Here is a 19526-nt window from a genome sequence, read left to right as displayed (position 1 = left end):
CTCCGTAAAATCAAATAGGGAGGGGGGGGGGGGACACCATCTTTCAATGGGGGCGCTGTTGAAATCCAAATTCAGGGTCATTGTCAGACAATATGCGATCCCCCCCCCCCCCCTCCCTATTTGATTTTACCACCCCACGTTTCCGCACTGCCAGTGCCGGATTCAGATGCTCTTGTACATCAATACTCCACAACCCAATTAAGAACAATTGCCGATCCGAAATGTTATTTTATGGGCATTTATTACAATGATTAATACACCTTTGCATACTCAACACCTGACCCGCTATTGCCAATTTGCGTTTGTAAACATCATTGAGCGCCATTTTAGGGCTGCCCATTTGCAATTTTCCGTCAGCCACGATATGGGCTAGCTTGAGTAATTTCAGCTGACAATGATGCTCATCAGGTATTCACATGAATTCCGGATTAGCATGTCAGTTACTCGTTTCACCAGTTACCGGTAGGCCTACTTATTATGTAAGAGTAATCTTTATTAAGGGAATAAATGTGTGCTCCAGAGGTTTTTATCACTCTGTTTAAGACCACTTAGAGTCTGGGTGCTGATAATTACCCGAGCCGGAGGCGAGGGTAATTATCAGCACCCAGACTCTAAGTGGTCTTAAACAGAGTGATAAATACCGACGGAGCACATATTTATTCCCATTCATAAATACCTTTTCGGTAAAAAAAAAATCATATAATTCGTTCAAAACATCCCGATTTTGTTCAACAAATTCACTTTATGCTTTTTGAAACACCCCTCTTGCAAAATAATGGAGTGTTCAGCTGGCGAGTAAGATGTAAACAACCCTTTTATGGAGATTGACGCGCGCACTATCATTTTCTGCGCGATGTCGCGCAGAACGCACCTGGCGCGTTGCATTTTGTATTTAGAACTATAAAATTCTGACTCCCTGGTAGTGTTGCGCATGCCTACGTGAGGATTGTGAACGTTCAACCAATTAAACGATAAGAGGCACTGGATTTTTAGGAGTCCACATTTTATTGTGACACTGGAAAAGTGTTTAAGACCAGCTAGGCATGTCTTTATCATCCGTTTAAGACCGGCCACGTGACGGGCTCTCGACCAATAGGAATGCGTAAACTTTCTTAGGTATTTATGAAGACTTATTCATAAATACCTAAGACAGTATTTATTCCCTTATTAAGTAGCGTTTCTTGGTTATTTTATATTTTTAGCAACACAGTGATAATGCTTGGAAACATCGATAACCGTTCTTTATTTTTGACAATAGTGTTTGGCAAAAACTGCCAACACACCCCGCGTGTTGGCAAGGAAAAGTCTTGTTTTGCTGATAGTGATTCGATTGATGATTATTAAGTATGAAGGGCGTCCCGCTTTCTAGATCTTTGCATTCTTTGGCGAAGATCCTATACTAGTGCGCTAGCGCCGCGTGCATGGTATGTCCCCATAACAAATACCGTGAAATACCGTCAAAAGCATTTTTGGGCAGCGCCTACGCGTTATACGGCGGATCTTTGTTGTTGAGTACGGTGTCTTTGCAAGCATGCCTTTGTGTCAATGAACAAGGTAGTGTTATGCCTAACACGAGGTCAAGGCCCACGTCATGAGGCTAGGCCAGGAATCTGGAATGTGTGGCCCTGATGCCATGGTTATACCATACATACTGTGCAAATAATAACCGGTACCTTGCACTTCCATTGCAGTTGCTAGTACTACTACTAGAGTAACACGATCATGGAAAAACTGCGCCTAATCGGAAAAAGTGGAGGTAGCTAGCCTAGGCCTCTTAAAAACAAGATGAATTTCATGTGTATCAAACGCTTTGCATGTGTGGACGTAAACTCTAGGCCTAGAGCGATTTTGGAGTAAATAACATCCAGGAAAGAATTAATGTAGTATCCAGACCGTCGCCTTTTGGTTGTGTACAATTAAGTCTATCTATGGAGAGTTCAGTGCATTTTCAAAGTATTTTTTAACAAATTTGAAAATGTTTTTCAGTTCAAGATTCATGTATTTTCAACATTTTTGCAATGACTGACCTTCACTGAGATAATAATGAATGATAAAAGTGGCGTCAGCATGGTCGTGGTGCACCTTTCTTTCTAGCTCTACTGAGTGGAGCATTGAATTACGGGTACCCCTCCATACCAACGCTCCACCGATTCGCCATACTTTGGCAGCACCATCACAGTAGCATAGTCACAAACCCACGCGAGGACAAAAAGACCCCCAAAAATCGGTAAAGAGATTACAAATGAGAGAGACAGTTATCGATATCCTGGATTGATCTTTACATTCTTGACATTCCATGAGACCCCTATATTGTTCCCAAACAGCGAAGAAAAACAAGTCGCGCTTTATCAACGACTGTTTCATGTAGTGATACGTGCTCCGATCCGCGCCGTACGACAGTATGGGCTTTGAAGACACCCGGGGTGGAGACGTCATTAATTTGTTTAGAACGTGTACGTTTCAGCCGTCTCCACCTTGGGTGTGTGCAAAGCCCATACTGTCGTACGGCGCGGATCGGAGCACGTATCATTACACGAAACAGTCGTTGATAAAGCGCGACTTGTTTTTCTTCGCGATCGAGCAACGACGGTGACGTCACGTCAGACGTCCTCGACCTCGTTGACAAGCTAATTCAAGAACTGAGCCTCCATGCAAACACATTGAACTGTAAGTTTTCAGACTATTTTGCTGTTTTTTTTCCAAAATGTTCGCTGTTTGGGAACAATATAAGGGGTCTCATGGAATGTCAAGAATGTATAGATCAATCCAGGATAACTGTCTCTCTCATTTGTAATCTCTTTACCGGTTTTTTTGGGTCTTTTTGTCCTCGCGTGGGTTTGTGACTATGCTACTGTGATGGTGCTACCAAAGTATGGCAAATCGGTGGAGCGTTGGTATGGAGGGGTACCCGTAATTCAACGTTCCACTCAGTAGAGCTACTTTCTTTCCTAATTATCATGCAACTGCTGTAGGACTAGTAAGTATTGGTTTTTGAAAAGAACGTGCATTTTGCATGTTTTGGGCATATTAATAGTTGTATTCTTGAAGTTTAAAGTAAAACCACCATTAGTGGCTATCTTATACGGCAGCTGTAATGTGATTTTCCACTGCTTTAGTTTACGGTAAGCAAAAAAAACCCATTTGTTTTGTGATCCGTGGCTTTGCAAGAGTTTTTTTTTTAGGAAAATAAAGTCTGAGAACCGTTCGGTTGATAGTTTGGTTCCAAGAGCCAAAGAACCTGAGGTTGAATATTGCCGAGTCCGGGAACCAGATGGTCGACTGCCATTATAACGATACAGCATGCGCAAGGGGTTTCTTCTAGTTCTAATCGGAGTGGGCCTAGCCCCATAAAGTGGCCGATTACTGGACTACCTCCGTAAATAAATGTTATTTTCGTGAAATTTCATGTTGAAATTTTGATACGCAAACGTGTGCAAACGAATTTTCACGAAAAAATAGACATGTGAAAAAGGCAGCACTTTCTGATTAGCCTATAAAGAGGGTGAGTATGCTTCTAAAGCAAAAATAAACTACAAACTAAGCCTAAATGTGAAAATCGAAATTTGACAAAGTTCGACCTGTTTTTGTACATGGTGGAAGTGTGGCCTTTATTTACGGAGGTAGTCCAGTAAATTGGCCACATTTATGGGGCTAGAGTGGGCCCAGTACTAGTTGATCTATCCTGAGACCTGACAACACTTTGTTGTTCTACAAAGATAATGCCAGCTGTGACCCGTGATTTCTTTTAAAATAAAGTATTTTCTTGCAATAGTGGAAATGTTTCCCAGTCGCAACTTCAGTATTTCTTTTTCAACAATGACTATTTGCAACAGTCACACCAGGATACTGCATTCTTACCCTTTATGGCCCGACCTTTCTAAGGCATACTAGGGACTTCGCCAACTAATGTGTACATGTACTTGCCGTGACATTTATCTGATTCACCATTACGCAGGGTTCTGCCTAAATGCAAAAATAATTTTAAAAAGTGCGTAGGCCTATTTTATAAAGCGCAAGTATCCAAAAGTATTGGTGCTCAAGGCGCTACACATCATTATTACCCTGCTCATTGGGCCAATGAAACATTCCAAATACCATCTCAGCTCCCTGGGGAGTATACAGCTCGTTGCTGCCACTTCGACGCAAATCAATCATAATAACCATCTCTGCCCTCGCAGATAGCGAATTTACTCCTGACTTCAGTCAATTCTTTGAAAACTTTAAACTCACCTTGTTTTCCTCCTTAAAATATATTCTTATAGCATGCCTACTGTCGAGATCTCTGACGCAACGATACAAGATGTCTAGTGCCACGCCTCTCTTGTTAACTCAGCAGAAACGCAACTACGCTGACCCTGGGAAATACATCCAAGTTGAGAGAGACACTGACCATGAAGGTGCATATTTACTGATGGAGAAAAGGGGGGGGGGGAGAAATCTGAGGCATTGACACTTCCACCGATTTATAAACCTCAATGCCAAAATTCTTCAAAAAAATTCAAATGCCACAAGCGAAACATGTATATCGTTTTGAAGCTTATTATATCTGTACTGTATTTTAAATGTAGTTTATTTCTAACAATGTTCAACAGTTCAGCTGTTACTTTTAACTGGAAAATATTTTAGATTGGGATCAAAATGGCACTTTTCCGGGTCAAAGTGACACTTTTCCGGGTAAGCCTCACAACTGCCATTTTGACCCGGAAAAGTGTCATTGTGACTTGGAAAGTGTCATTTTGACCCGGAAAAGTGTCATTTTGGACAGAAAAAATGTCATGTTTATCGGAAAAGTATCATTTTGACCCGGGCAAGTGTCATTTTGACCAGGAAAGTGTCATTTTGACCCGGAAAAGTGTCACTTTGACCTTGAAAATTGTCATTTTGACCAGAAAGTGTGATTTTGACCTGGAAAGTGACATTAGAGTGGTGTAGTTTTTCATTCATTATTAATTCTGTGTGTAGAAATTGCTGTTGTGACGATGATGAAGAATCCACGGAACAGCATGACTAAAGATTTCATGACGGAGATGAACACCACGTTGGAGAAACTGGAGAATGACAGCAGCTGCCGTGGCGTTATCCTGACATCAGTACGTCAACGAGTTAGGGTTGTGTTTATACGGGAATTGTGTTCAGTATAGGAATTTGTATTGATACAGGAATTTGAAGACCAGCTACCCGGTCTTACAAACCGGCGGATATTCGAATACCCCTTCAAGTTAAAAAAAAAAACATGACCAAGTCAAGTCTAGTTATAGTACACTTAAATTGGGGGAAATCCTGCCGAAGCTGGGATCACCTCAACATTAATGTGCCGTATTCCAGTAAAGGGGAAAATGGCTGCCCAAATTTCGTGCAGAAGCAAAAAGATCCTGTAACTAAGGATTCTGCAGTATTTACGGGTTATAGCATTATACAGGGTGTGTCAGAAAGTGACCTGGATTAATATTTTGTCCCTTGAACAGTCTTGCAGTTGCCAGGGATATGCATCGTGCTTTTTGAATGTTCTGTTTTTGAAAACATCATGCTTGGTATGATTTAAATGTTAAGTATAATAGTATCATATCCTAAACTTTGTGTCAGTCAAAACTAAATCCCCATAATTGATGCCAAAAATGTCAATACTGGTCACTGATAAAGCTTTCCTAAAAGTCTTGGGAAAAATCGTTCGAAAAGGTCCCCGAATCTTTCTCAATTTCAGGGAATCGATTTGAAAGATTCGAATCCTTCAACTTCTATTTCACGAGTAGTTGAACACTAATATCAACTAGGTATATTTCGAATTTCAGCGTCATCTGTTGTTGCAAACACTTGCACCTTCAGCTATTTCCAAGATAATTTTTTACTTGGAATTTTGCCGAGCAAAACAACACGTGGATTTCCGGTACGTTAATTACCATGGCCGATTTAGCGGAAATGATTTGGTAAAATTGGCCGTAACGGTGTCGTATACAGCGCGTTATATTCATTAGCGTGACTCGGCGTCACTTCGCATGGGTCTCGCCATCGACCAATGGAAGCCCGCCAAAGAGGTTGATGTTTATCAATGAATAACGCGTGAAGGAGGGGGTCGTACACATTTTTACTCCACACCATTATGGATAGGAACCTTATTACTTTACGTGAGGCTTGAAAAGATTGACAGATGTTGCAAACACCATTTGCAGCTTTGAAAAATGGACGTAGCAATAACCCAATTCTGTGTTTCCAATTTTAATAAAAAATACTGAACACATCGAAACGATTTTAGCGCATAGTTGGATAATTATAAGGGAAACAAATTCTAAAAGTGGCATGAATAATTATAAGGTCTTCAAAACGGGAGAAATTGATGTTCAAAGATTTTGCCCGTGAACATCAAAATGTCTGTGAACGGTAAGGTTGAGCTTGTTTCGTTCAAAACGAAGTATTACGTAAGAGGCCAAATCGGACGTAGCAACTGCGAGACTGTACCAAAAAAAGCAATTAAATTTGACTTCCATAAGTCACTGGGGTAGCCAAGTAGAAGGCAGGGCAAGACTATAAACTCTTGACATCATAAAGCATGTTGTTTTGACATTGGAAGCAGAAGATTTCAAACAAAATGTTATCAGTGATAAGTGCTAGTTATCATGATTATGAGAGGGTGCTGGTGGATTTTTTTTTTTATATGTGAATTGTTTTTGTTTTGCTGAAATATCAGTTGCTTGCATTTCTTTTCTTTCTTTTTTTTCAGTCCATTCACGGTTTTTTCTCGTCGGGTCTCGATGCCCCTGAGATGTACCAGAAGTCACCGGAGTACATCAGTGCCTTCTGGAGGTCTGTCCAGGATCTCTGGATGAGACTGTACGGATCTCGGTTGGTGACTGTAGCTGCCATCAATGTAAGAACAAACTACATTGCCAGTCGAACGGCTTGCGTTGCCTTAAACGTTCGTACTGGTCACAGAGGGCCAGCTTACCGTATTCTTTGCACTTGTCGCACTGACTGACCGACCGACCGACCGACCGACCGACCGAGCCGCTACCATGTGCATTAAATATGTTTTCAATATGTGTGACTTCCTCAGGGCTATTGCGCTGCCGGGGCGTTGATGATGGCATTGAGTTGTGACTACAGAGTCTTGGCTGCGGGCAACGTCAAAATAGGTCTCTATGCTGTAAACCTGGTAAGCAGCTCTGACTCGCTGACTTTTTAAAGCCATTTCTCTCTATCACTGATTTTGTTTGAAAACTGATTAGTTGCTGATTGCCTCGGCATCAAACTGGCTTAACATTACTGCACAATAAGTAAACCGTGAAAGTTGTAACCCGTATATAAGTATTTTTTATGACATAAATGTGCTGATTTTGATAAGTAAATCAGTGGCTTAGCCGGGGACCGATGTATAGAGTCTAACAGAAAACGGTGAAACGAGCTACGGAAGTGTAGTCTTTGTTGCAATTAGTTCTGCTATACAGGGTGAGTCAAAACAAACTAAATCCAAATGTCGGGACCATTGTTTTAGTCAAGTTCTGCATGTAGCACTTTCAATATCTAGGACTAGGGAAAGCCCAATTCATAAGCATAAGGTGTGCGTTCTTTCAGCAAAACGAAAACAATTCACACACATCTCTATGTGATTTGTTTTCGTTTTGCTGAAAGAAAACTATCCTTTTTGTGATCCGTGGACAGAACTATAAAACGGTGGTTGTGTTTAAAATTCTTGGAAATTACATGAGTGATATGACTGCGGATTCTTGTTCTAAAAGAAAGCTTATGAATTTGGGCTTTCAAATCCTATATTTTGACTTCACTAAAACAATGGTCCCGACATTTGGGTTTCCTTTTTTAACTCACCCCGTACTCTCTTTGAAAACGTCATGCGTGCTTAACGGTGCCTTGAAGCCTTAAGCACAATTTTTAAATTAACTCGTTTGTTTTTAGTCGCCAATTAAACAGTGACCCCTATCATAATTATCTTATGTAAGATTATCAACCTGTGTGTCCGTGTTCAATCTTTTGTGCAGGGTATAGTCTCTCCATTCTGGTTCAAAGAGTTGTTGGTTAAAACCTGCGGCGAGAGACAAGCGGAGATGATATTACAACTCGGTACGAATTGCAAATATAATAATTATAGAGTTTAAGATGCTTTTGCGGTTTGCCAAATGACTCGGAATTTTCTAGAAACTTGCCATTTGTTTTTTTCTTCTTCAAATCAGGGTAATGCAAAATATTCAACTGACTACATGTGGGGAAAGTCCCATATTGACGAATTTCAAATTGACACTGAAACCGAGGCTGTTAGTGTACGTTGTCTTTTGTTGAGATGATTAAAACAGGAAATGTCCTCAATCTCATACAATGGTGTAGTTCTAAGAGCCTCGGGTTTCAATGCAAATTTGAAAGGAAAACCATAGAATGATATTACAAGGAAAACCATGGAATTCAAACACGGGCCAAGGAAGCGTGAAACGGTGAAAAATGTGAAGCATCACTTCGTTCGATATACCGTCCAGGGCCCAATTTCATAGCACTGCTTAGCAGTAAACAGAAAAGTTGTGCTTACTATAGCAGAAAATCATGCTGCTGCTTAAGCACTATTTCATGCTAACGGTTGCCTGCGCATAGATATTCCTATTGTTACGTCACTGATTTAAGCAAAGTTTTCTTCTTGGGTTAAGCGTGCTTTTGCTGTGCTTACTGCTTAACAGTCCCTATGAAATAGATGGAGGCTCGGTAAGCACAAAGTTGGTTGTTAAGCAGCGCTATGAAATTGGGCCATGTCGTTCAGTGCCACCCAGCAGTGCTGTGACCACGTGACCTCTGGGCCGACGTCATAATGACAGGCAACCCATGCACGCACAGGCAAAAATAAACACCTGGGCTCCTTTCTTGTATAATGGACCGATCCAGTAAGCCCCGCCCACTGCGCACGTGGGCAAAATTAACACGTGCTCCTCTCCAATGCCACACTGCATTTTACTGCCGCGCGCACCATACGCGCGTGCACGCATGTCCGTGATTCGTCAGAATACCATGGGGCGGTGCTTACTGGATCGGTCCATTGTGTCCATATTAAACAGTAAAATCAGTGACATTTACTAGTGCAAAATGGAACAGTCTACTGAAAGTCGGTATTGTGTTACCACAATGGGTCAATACTTTTGTAAACTTCAGTGTCATCGCCTATATATTCGGTAACAATCTTTGTTTCGTCTTTGTCTCGTCTTTGTCTCGTCTTGTCTTGTCTTGTCTTGCAGCCAACCTCTTCACACCAGAGCAGGCGTTGAAGATCGGTATGGTGGATGAGGTCGTACCCGTGGAAGATGTCGTCAACAAGGCTCGGGAAGAACTGGTGAAATGGCTGATGGTACCAGGTCAGTCAAAAATGTGTTACCTCATTTCACGGAATATCAGGGACGGTCAAACACAATCTCTGCAAGTCCATCACAATTCCTCAAGTCCCAAACCAGCCCAAAGGGTAGCCATAATCTTTGACAGTTTTAAGGCATTCCTTAAGTTGTTGTCCATTGCTTCTTTTAGCCTTGGCCAGCCAAAGTAACTTCTTGGTCTCCAAAAGGTATACAGTGGAACACATTGATAACGAAGTCCGAGTTGGGACTTTACAAATTACCTTGTTATAACAGTTACCTTCTATTATAAGTAACGGAAACGAAGAAAAACAAAGACTTGGGACCTAAAATTGTCCTTGTTATAAGCAGGATGTTGTATTAACAGTTCCCTTTGTATCAGGGTCGACTGCATCTTCGTCAATTAATATAATCGTTCTGTCTATGTTCAGATGGTGCGAGAGTCATCACCAAGGGGATGTGCCGGGGTCCGCTCGTGGAGAAAGTACGGGCCAAGCAGGAGGAGGAGATTGCCACCTTCACCGAGTTTATCAACAAGGATGCTGTCCAGAACGCTATTGGGCGGCTTATGGCAACAATTAAAGACGGTGGGATCGCCAAGTTCATCGAGTCTGTCAAGTCCACCTATTGATAATTATGAATGGATTGGATTCCTTTCTATATACCTTCATGTTTCATTTACGTTTACATAATGGAACTATATATTTTAATTTAGAATTATGTTTATGTTTCGATTAGCGTAAGTTTACAAAATGCACCTATATATTTCATTTAAGTTTGTTTCAATGTTTTTCATTAGCCCTATAAAAGGGCCGGGCTATTTTGACCCTCTGTCAGCCCCCCCCCCCCCCCCCCGGGGCCCTTAGATCTCGGCCACTAACTCGTTCATGCATAGAACAACTTATCATAAACATAAGTCATGAAATTTTATGACTATAGGTCAAAGGGTTTTGGAATTATGGCTAATTAATTATTCATAATTATGCATGAATGGTAATTCTGGTCTGTGTATAAAATACGTATATGTGGAAATTCAGTTTTCACGGCGCGTAGCGGCGGAATATTTTTAGGGTTAATTAATTAATAACTAAACTTAATAAGGAGTCCGTGAAACTGCAACTTGTTTGGTTTATTGGGATTATCCACGAGGTCGAAAACTGATTAAAATTGCTTATATTTACTGAATTACAAAATTAGGGCACAAGATGTAGATTTTGTAACAAATAGCCAGCAACGTTTGTGAAAAGGACAGTCGAAGACGATAAGGCTAATATGTGTCAATAAATATAGCATGTAGCATAATTCTGAACATGACAGTGGCGGTGTCATTATTATGAAAATCGTACTCGTATGAAAATCAGACTCTTTTTCCCTTTTATTGGTTAAACCCTCTCACGTGACCGGTCCCGCTACTAATTATCTATGTATGAGCATGCGCAATAACACCGATGAGTCCGTATTTCATAAAACCTAAATTCATGCTACAGCCGCAAACCGTTTCTATTAAGTAATTAGTATTACCGTATTTAAGAAAGCGGCAATTTTATTATTAAGTCTGGGAATCTTGCGTTGGTTACATTGTATTTTTAGCAACACAGTGATTAGTATCATCGGTACTACTCCTATGCGCTAGTGCCATGAAAAAAACAGCGAGGAAAACTTTTTTTTCTGATAGTGTGATGATGATTTAGTGACTATGGAGGGCGTCCTGCTCTTTGGTATGTATGAAAATCTACAACAAAAGTAACAGCAGAAAGTACAAATATATCGATACTTGTAAATTTACTTGTTTGGCGGACGATTTGTGTCAGTGAACATGACATGTAGCTAGCCCAGGTATTGTCATACTAGTCTAGTACTAAAAGGGAACGGCCCTGATGCTGGACAGACGGTAAATCACCGGTAGTTCACGTCGTCTTGCCGTGCCCGGGCCCGTGACGTTGCAGGATGGAGAAACTGCGTGCAATCGGAAAAAGTGGAGGTAAGCCCTAGGCCTTTTCGAAAAGTGAATGTCTTTAGTCTTACAAATAACATGAATTTCATCATTGTTCATTTGTATCAAACGTTCGGAAAGAATCCCATATATCTGGCCATCACTTGTCACCCTGTGCACAAACCGTATGAGACTGGTCTGGAAATGTGTTTTCTCAGTAAATAATACTTCAATATTTTTCTTGCTAAATTTGACTTTTTAGGACATATCACTTGCTGATGGCTGATACACTAGTGATAATATACTAGGTCCCTGAAGGGAAAAATTAGTGATTGCCAGATATGGGACTCTTTCCAAAGTTCTTGCTTGTATTATGTGAACATAAATTTCAGTTGAGCGATTTTGGAATAAAATAAATAGTAGCGTCCAGTACATGCCACTACAGTTTGGTTGTGTACAAAGTCTGTATCCCATGATTGTATGGAGAGTTGAGTGCATTTTCCAAATATTTTCGGAATTTTCTAACAAAATTGGAAATGCTCCTCAGTCCAAGATAAATAATTCTTTTTAACATTTTTGCAATGACTGACCTTCATTGAATCTAAGATAATATGTGATAAAAAAACAAGTGGCGTCAAGATGCAACATTAATTCTTTCCCATTGACCTATAAATGCAGGGGGGGGGGGGGACAATTGACAACCAGGTACAAGTACAACTAATGCTCCTATATCGTATCCACCAGTATTGGTGCTCAAAGCGCTACACCATTATTAGTATTACCCTGTTCATTGGGCCAATGAAACATTCCGAAGACCATCTCAGCTCCCTGGGGAGTATATACAGCTCGATGCTGCCATTTCGGCACAAAGCAGCTAAAATCAACCACAATAACCATCTCTGCCCTCACAGATACCCAATTTACTCCTGAATTCATTTGACTCTTTGAAAACTAAACTTTGTTTCCGCCTTAAAATCTTTTATTTACATTTGTAATACAAGCATGCCTGCTGTCGAGATCTCGGAGTGCATCACAAGTATACAAGAGGTCTGGTGCCACGCCTCTCTTGTTAACTCAACAGAAACGCTACTACGCTGACCCTGGCAAATACATCCAGGTGGAGAGAGACACTGACCATGAAGGTACATGTTTACTGATGAAGAAAAGGGGGTATAGGGGGTGGGGTGGGGGGGGGGGGGAGAAATCACACTTCCACAAAGTTATAAACCCCATTGCCAAAATTCTTCAAAAATAGTCCAAGTGCCACAAGGAAACATGCATATCATTTTGAAGCTTATTATCTGTTTATTTTTTTATTGAAATGTAGTTTATTGCTAAAAATGTTCACTATTGTTGTTACATTTAATTCAAAAATTATTTTTCTTCAAATTAACAACAAAGGGAAACCTAAGTACGTGCATTGTAATCATTTTCAAAGTTGAACAAAGAAATTGATTGGAGCAGGCCGGGTTTGAACCTGCGACCTCCGGATTGCCGTTCTGGTGCTCTACCCTCTGAGCTATCCAGTCCTATGTTGGCGGAGCCCCATTTTTGTCAATATCTTTGGTTAGGCCAAAAAAAAAAGTCTCCGGTTTCTGGTATGCGCGCGCGTCGCCGTAGCCATGCGCGTCGGCAAAATGAAAAAGTTTTTTTTACAATGAACGATGATGTCTCAAAACCGCCAAACTCACTGGTTTGACTGGAATCCTGCTGCTGCACAATTTTAATGTGTTTTTAGATTGGGTTATGGTCGAGAATAAGCTTTATGTGGCCTCTCTGGACTCCCATATATTTGCACTAAGTTTAGTCGGGCACCATTTGCAGTCATCAGCCGACATTTGAAGCAAACAAATAAGGTAAAAAAAAAAAAAAAGCCGCGTCGCCGCACCACTTTTTGGGCAAGCTCCATACCAGAAACCGGAGACTTTTTGGGGGGGGCCTTAGGGGGCGCTAGTCAGAAGCCGTAAACCATGTGCCATGCAGCCAGGGATCACACCCAAAGTCACGATGCTAGCAACATTTGCAATGCTGCAAATCCAGGAAAAAGCAAACGGGGATCACTCGGAGAGGATACAGTCTTTTTATTACAAATTTTCCAATAAAACTGGAAAACTGGAAATCTGGATAGTTGCACTTGCCCAGTCCCTTTGTGGTTTATTTGGACTCGAGATGCGTCATTGTCATCAAGTCATAAGGGCTCTACTTTTGTAACCGGTTTCCCTCCTTTATTGTTTGTACCAGACATTGCCATTGTGAGGATGAACAAGAAAGCCAACAGTCTGTGCAGGGACTTCATGAGAGAGTTGATCATCACGCTGGAAAAACTTGAAAATAACCAGAGCTACCGAGGGGCCATTCTGACTTCTGTAAGTCGTAGCCTCAAATTATCTGCAATCAGGACCGAGCATTTTCAAATAATTAGTATTCATTGGAACGGAAACAAATGTTAGTCAATGGAAGGGAGAAATCTGCATATAAATTTCGAAGTAAAAATTTGGAACTGAGATCACTGTATTTTTGCTACTTTCCTCCTTGTTCAACCCATATCAAAATCTGTTCACAAATTTCCCAAAATCTTTAAAATGGACCCCAAATTGTACGTACATATAAGCTGGGGAGTGTGGCCGAGTGGTTAGGGTTTGTGACTCATGATTAGAGGGTCAGGGGTTCGAATCCAGCTGCTGGCCATACGTTGTGTCCTTGGGCAAGCCGCTTTAACTCCATTTGCCTCTCTCCACCCAGGAGTATAAATGGGTACCGGCATTAGCTGGGGAGTAACCTGCGATGGACTAGCATCCTGTCCAGGTGGTGTAGAAATATTCTCACTCGTTTCATGCTACTGAAGGGTTCGGTGATGAACGCCGACCTGATGGGCCACATTGGCTCGTGACAGACTTTACTACTGGTTACTTTTGTCCAGAAATGGGATGAATTTGTATTGAAATTTAAGTGAAATTTGAAAAAGCTGTCTTTCTTTTCCCTTTTTTTTGGGGGGGGGGGGTTTATATCTCAGGCCCAGCCAGGTATTTTCTCAGCCGGTCTTGACATCAATGAGTTGTACCAGAAGTCAGACGACTACACGCGAACCTTTTTTGATACAGTCCATGAACTCGTTCTGCGACTGTATGGGACAGATCTGGCAATGGTTGCAGCCATTAATGTAAGTTTCTGTTTGTTCCCCTGCTGTGTGATTGTGCTTTAAAATAAAGTCTGCTTTGCTTAATCCGCTCCGTTCACAAGTACCCCCTCACCGGCAAGGAAGTACAGTTGGGGGTGACCGACCGACGCCATCTTGCCTGACTGCAATTTTGCCGCAACGCGCGGCCACACCACTACGTGTACATTGTATCCCCTGGTGTACATTAAATCCCCTGGTGTACGTGCGTCACACACTAGGAACGGTGCGTGCAACCAGCTACATGTCCCACCCATGGGACGTCGTTGCTAGGTAAAAGGGCGCCCTCTTTCGTTGGCGCACAGAGCCCATAGTTTAATTACTTCCACACATTTATGTCAAAACATATATTTCACAAGTTCTTCATTCAAACATAGACAATTATCGTGGTGAACTAGTGACCCTGAAAGTCCTAGCCAAACACCAGCCCCTCTGACAAGAACCGCATGTTTGTGTAATACAAATGTTCAATGTTGATAGATCTGATTGTTGTCTGTTTCCAGGGCCATGCTCCCGCGGGTGGCTGTATGTTGGCGTGCTTTTGTGACTACAGGATCATGTCCCAGGGCGACTTCATCATAGGACTCAATGAAACAATGCTGGTGAGAGCAAGGCTTTTTTGTTACATGTACAGTCGAGTCTCGTTAATACAAACTCGTTCGGACCTAGCCAAATTGTGTGTTATATCAGAATTTTGTATTAAGAGGAACATCAGTCCCATTCATTGTGCACATAAATCGAGACAACATGTAGTATCACTTTTCATATTAATATAACACATTGGGAAGGAAATGAGTATTTTCGTGAAGGCATGGACGAATAATCACGAAAACACGTACTGCACTTTGTGAATAACAACACCAAGTACACGATATAAATCCATAACGGTATCGAATCAGGATACAGGAAGAAAGTTTCCTATCCAGGGCTTACTATTGGAAACGAGGTTGGAAATAAAGTTAGCAATGGGGACGAGGTTGACTCGGCAGTACTTTGTACTCGGATAAAAGTACTCTACTGCAACACTGTCTATGCCCTTTTTGAATCTCGATCATTCCAAATTGCTTCTGTTTTGTTGCGTACCCTTCCAGGGTGTCGTGGCGCCATACTGGCTGCAGGAGATGCTGGCTAACCTATGCGGAAAGAGACAAGCAGAGATGGATGTACAAAAAGGTAAAACCAAATTATTCTCATTGTCAAAAAATGACACAAATTGTAATATTAATAATAATAATAATTACCTTGGATTGGACATTTGGGAGACATCCCCACAGACTTGTGCACAAAATTTTTCAAACTTAAATTAGCTTTGTCCTTTTTCCACGAATTTCGGTATGTTTACTAATTAGACTACGAGCAACAAATAATTGCGACGGTAACATTTTGCCTCTAAAGGGGGGCTGTGACATTAGGGAGACATGAAGATGTCTCCCTAATGACCGATGTCTCCCACCGTTCAAAGAAATTACGATAACATGCCTCCTTAATGATACATTTAGTGGAATATTATTGAGCATTGAGGATCCAAGTGTGTGCAGAGGCTGACTTAGAATTTTGGGTTAGAATTTCCGACTCCGTCCCCCTCAATAAAACATGTAGCCTCCAGCCCTCAACATCATGAAAGTGGCCCAGTATATTGAACATTTCACAGACTCTTTCTAAAAATCGGAAATCCTCTCCTCCCAGGCACACTACATACGCCAGAGGAAGCGTTGAAACTCGGCATGGTGGATGAGGTCGTACCGCCAGAAGATGTCTTCAACAAAGCTCGGGAAGAACTGGTGAACTGGCTGAAAATACCAGGCAAGTTGAGTTATCAACTGGCCGGGATAGCCCGCAAAAGTTTTGAAACCGACTTATTTTCAGTTGGGTTCTGTGGTAGAAGTTGTAGAAGGAAATTACAGTTTTAGTGGTGGGAAGAAAACCCCAGAATGATTTTCTGGACAAAACCCATGGAATCAGGTAGTCACTGAAAACCCAATCCACATATTGGCCCGGGCGGGATTCGAACCCGGGTCACAGCGGTGGAAGGCGAGGAAAGTACCGCTACGCCAACCTGATGCCCTAAATTAAGAAAATATTAAATTTAGCAAGTGAGGACTGATTCGGTTTAGGGGGTACACATAGGGTCCTGTATCTTCCCTCTTTCAATCTTCGTCAGGTTGGTGTGGCGGTACTTCCCACCTTCCACCGCTGTGACCCAGGTTCGAGTCCCGTCCAGGCCAACATGAGGATCGGGTTTTCAGTCCCTGCCTGATTCCGTGGGTCTTGCCTACAATGTCATCCAGAGCTTTCTAACTTTCTTCGATGATGGCCATCCTCACTCTAACTAGTCTTGGCCCAAAACGCTAGTGATCGATAGTGAAATGTGCACAGTGCGCCCTCTATTGGCACAATAATTAGACCAGCGCGCCTACTAGCACTAGCGTCTTGGCCATTTCGTATCAGTGGTTTAACTTTTTCTTAATTGTCTCCCTAGGCTCTCCTAGGGAACCAATCAGCGATCGAGAAAAGGTTCAATGGCTGGCTCGAAGGTTGTAAACATTCGCGCTATACGTGCGGATGTCAAGCATCATCGCTAGTTATGAAACGCAGTGATACCCCTGCGTAAGGGCGCGACTACTGCAGCAAATTGGAACTGCCGTTTTGTTCGAATTTAAACAGACGGTCCAATTTACATAAAATGGCCACGCCCCCATTGCTGCAAAATGACCAAGACGTTAGTGAGAGAAAGTAAAAAAAATCAGTTTTGCAAGGGCGCTACAACAATGCAACTATTGCTCTTGAATTCTGACGTCTTGGGCCGAGACTACATACTAACAAGATCAGCAGTGATGTAAACATTGAAAAATAGCAGTCGATCTCAACATCTTGATCATGATCACATTTTGATAACGCTTCACAGCACAACAAAAAGATGAGAATCCTGTCAAATCTGGATGGTTTTATTATCCCACGTGCAGATCGTGCTAGGACCCTAACCAAGCAGATCCAAAGGGGCGCACTGTTGGATAAACTACGCGCTAGGCTCGAAGAACAAGCTGCCTTTGAAGCTGAGAATATCAACAACCCTATCACCCAAGAAGTCATAGGGGGGTACCTGTCTAAACTGAAGAGCAAAAAGCTGAAGCATAAATAAATTGGCGAATAGTATAGCTCAGCACCATCGATATCCGAATTTAAAATAATCCATATATCGGAAATCCAGTATCGAGAATATTCAATTTATCGATTATCCCATGCAAATGTTAAAGACCATAAAGATGACACTTTGATAAAAAAAAAAAAACCCAATCTTTCATCCCAATTTAGCATATTGCTCAAACTTTTTGAAACAAATCTCAGCTCTGAGAGTTTTTCCGGAACAGGCGGTTTATTGTGAGCTTTTTCATTGGGGGAGACCTTGAATTCCAGCGAACGCAGAGCGCAAAGCGACGCCGCTTGGCCTTTCAAGATGTTTTTATTTTGATTTTTGAAGCACAAGTTGCCGCCGAGTATTATTTCATTACACAGCAAACGTTAGACACAAAGTAAAGCACAAATGGGAGATTTATTTTGACGATAATCGACGCATTTGTGATATATTCGATATCATTCCTCAGTTTTGAAATTTGATATTTTGACATGATTAAAAAATGCTATCGATTTGACGATATCAAAATAACATCAAATAATCGAGTAATATCGATATATCGATGGTGCTTAAATATGGCTGTAATATAAAATGTAACAAGGCTGTTTTTGTTCGTGCTTTAAAAATTTGTGATCTGTTTTTCCTTTGTTCCTGCCCCTGCATCATCCCTCTCTTAAAGACCCTTTACCCCTCCTTTGATCTTCATCCACCACCACACTCCTTTGTTTCTTCCCCTGCCTCATTCGCTCTCTTAATTCCCTTTGATCTTTACCAGTTTGAAAAATCTGCTAAGCGTGCAACTGGTCAAATTTAAAGGAATGGGAAATTAGTCGCCAAGAGTCACTTGGCTAAACTTTTGTCAGATTTGGCTCTCCTGTTTTTCTGTTTTGAAGCTGGAAAATTTTGGCTTATCAGGAAAATGGGTGAAATTGAATGAATGTAATATAATTCTATCTTTATTGTATAATATTGGTGGTGGGATATATGTTTTGCTCAAAGGAAAAACCCACAAATGGCAGTAGTGGGGTTACAAAACTGTGACTATATATATATTTTTTAAGTGAGTTTTCGTTTTAACAGAGGGAGTTAAGACCCACCTGGAACGATGTGTATCTAATCCTGGTTACACACCTGTTCCGACACACGGTCCGACTGCTCATATTCCTATCCCTAACCCTAACCCTAAACGGGAGTTACCCCATCTTATGTTGGGGTTGTCAGAACATAGGGGTGTGGGAACATAGAGCAGTCACCCTTATCCCAACTTTTTTGGGGGATAATTTCTTGTTAAAAATTGGTCTTGACCCTTCGTTAAAAATGTTGCACCCATGCAGTTCCACAATCTTCAAAGATCAGTGCTTCCTGAGAGGATAATATGCAATAGATAACTCCGAGTGAAATATAAATTTATGGACTTATTAGAATTGTTTATCAAACAGAAAAACAACCACACAATCTCAAGTCACGTGAAGTGTGGCCAGTGCATTTTTCAGTGTTTAAAGAACTTGTTACACATGTGACTTGTCGACTGGAATCCAACTAGAACCATGTTTCATTAAATCTATAGACATTTAATTCTGCTTTGTATATTTGATTATATTTCTGAAGCTATGTATTAAAAGGAGAGGCGTTCCAATCATGAACAACTCAATTAAATGGGAGATAATATGATTATCTCATCGGTGACTAATATATGATTTTCTAAGTTGTATTCAACTGATTAAAGTGCTTGAAATTGTTTTTTTCTTTAATTTCAATTATTGCATGTTTGAGGTAGGGTATGGGTAGTCGGAGGAACAGACATTAACCCTAACTGCCCTGAATCCTTCAAAATCCTCTTTGCCAAAGTGGAGGAATTTGGTGGATTGAGGTTACATGGCAAAAGTGCATTACTGATTTCGTAGGATGCACTTTGTCAAAGTCTTGAGCCGGACCTTGTGTTGGTTTTTGCTC

At 41.3% G+C, this 19526-nt stretch overlaps 1 protein-coding gene across 1 annotated transcript; it reads left to right on the top strand.

Annotated features, from left to right (window-relative positions):
- Positions 1-1119: 1119 nt before the first annotated feature.
- Positions 1120-17741, top strand: LOC119735071. Its single transcript, XM_038208763.1, has 16 exons — positions 1120-1756; positions 4263-4397; positions 4963-5090; positions 6716-6862; positions 7049-7147; positions 7989-8070; positions 9222-9338; positions 9764-9960; positions 11271-11313; positions 12267-12407; positions 13507-13631; positions 14279-14425; positions 14944-15042; positions 15532-15613; positions 16127-16243; positions 17404-17741. The coding sequence occupies exons 1-16, from the start codon at positions 1723-1725 to the stop codon at positions 17577-17579; spliced, it is 1869 nt and encodes a 622-aa protein (XP_038064691.1). The 5' UTR covers positions 1120-1722; the 3' UTR covers positions 17580-17741.
- Positions 17742-19526: the final 1785 nt, after the last annotated feature.

The sequence above is a fragment of the Patiria miniata genome, unplaced genomic scaffold, assembly GCF_015706575.1.
Source record: "Patiria miniata isolate m_02_andy unplaced genomic scaffold, ASM1570657v1 HiC_scaffold_28, whole genome shotgun sequence".
Classification (NCBI taxonomy): domain Eukaryota; kingdom Metazoa; phylum Echinodermata; class Asteroidea; order Valvatida; family Asterinidae; genus Patiria; species Patiria miniata.
This window is presented reverse-complemented; position numbering and strand designations above follow the sequence as displayed.

What these genes read in the sequence shown, in the direction of transcription:
- LOC119735071 (XM_038208763.1), top strand. Translation starts at nt 1,723, where the DNA reads ATGGAAAAACTGCGCCTAATCGGAAAAAGTGGAG. An exon ending in GAAATGGCTGATGGTACCAG is followed by an intron (nt 9,339 to 9,763) that starts GTCAGTCAAAAA and finishes GTCTATGTTCAG; the next exon opens with ATGGTGCGAGAGTCATCACC. An exon ending in AGTCTGTCAAGTCCACCTAT is followed by an intron (nt 9,961 to 11,270) that starts TGATAATTATGA and finishes CCGGGCCCGTGA; the next exon opens with CGTTGCAGGATGGAGAAACT.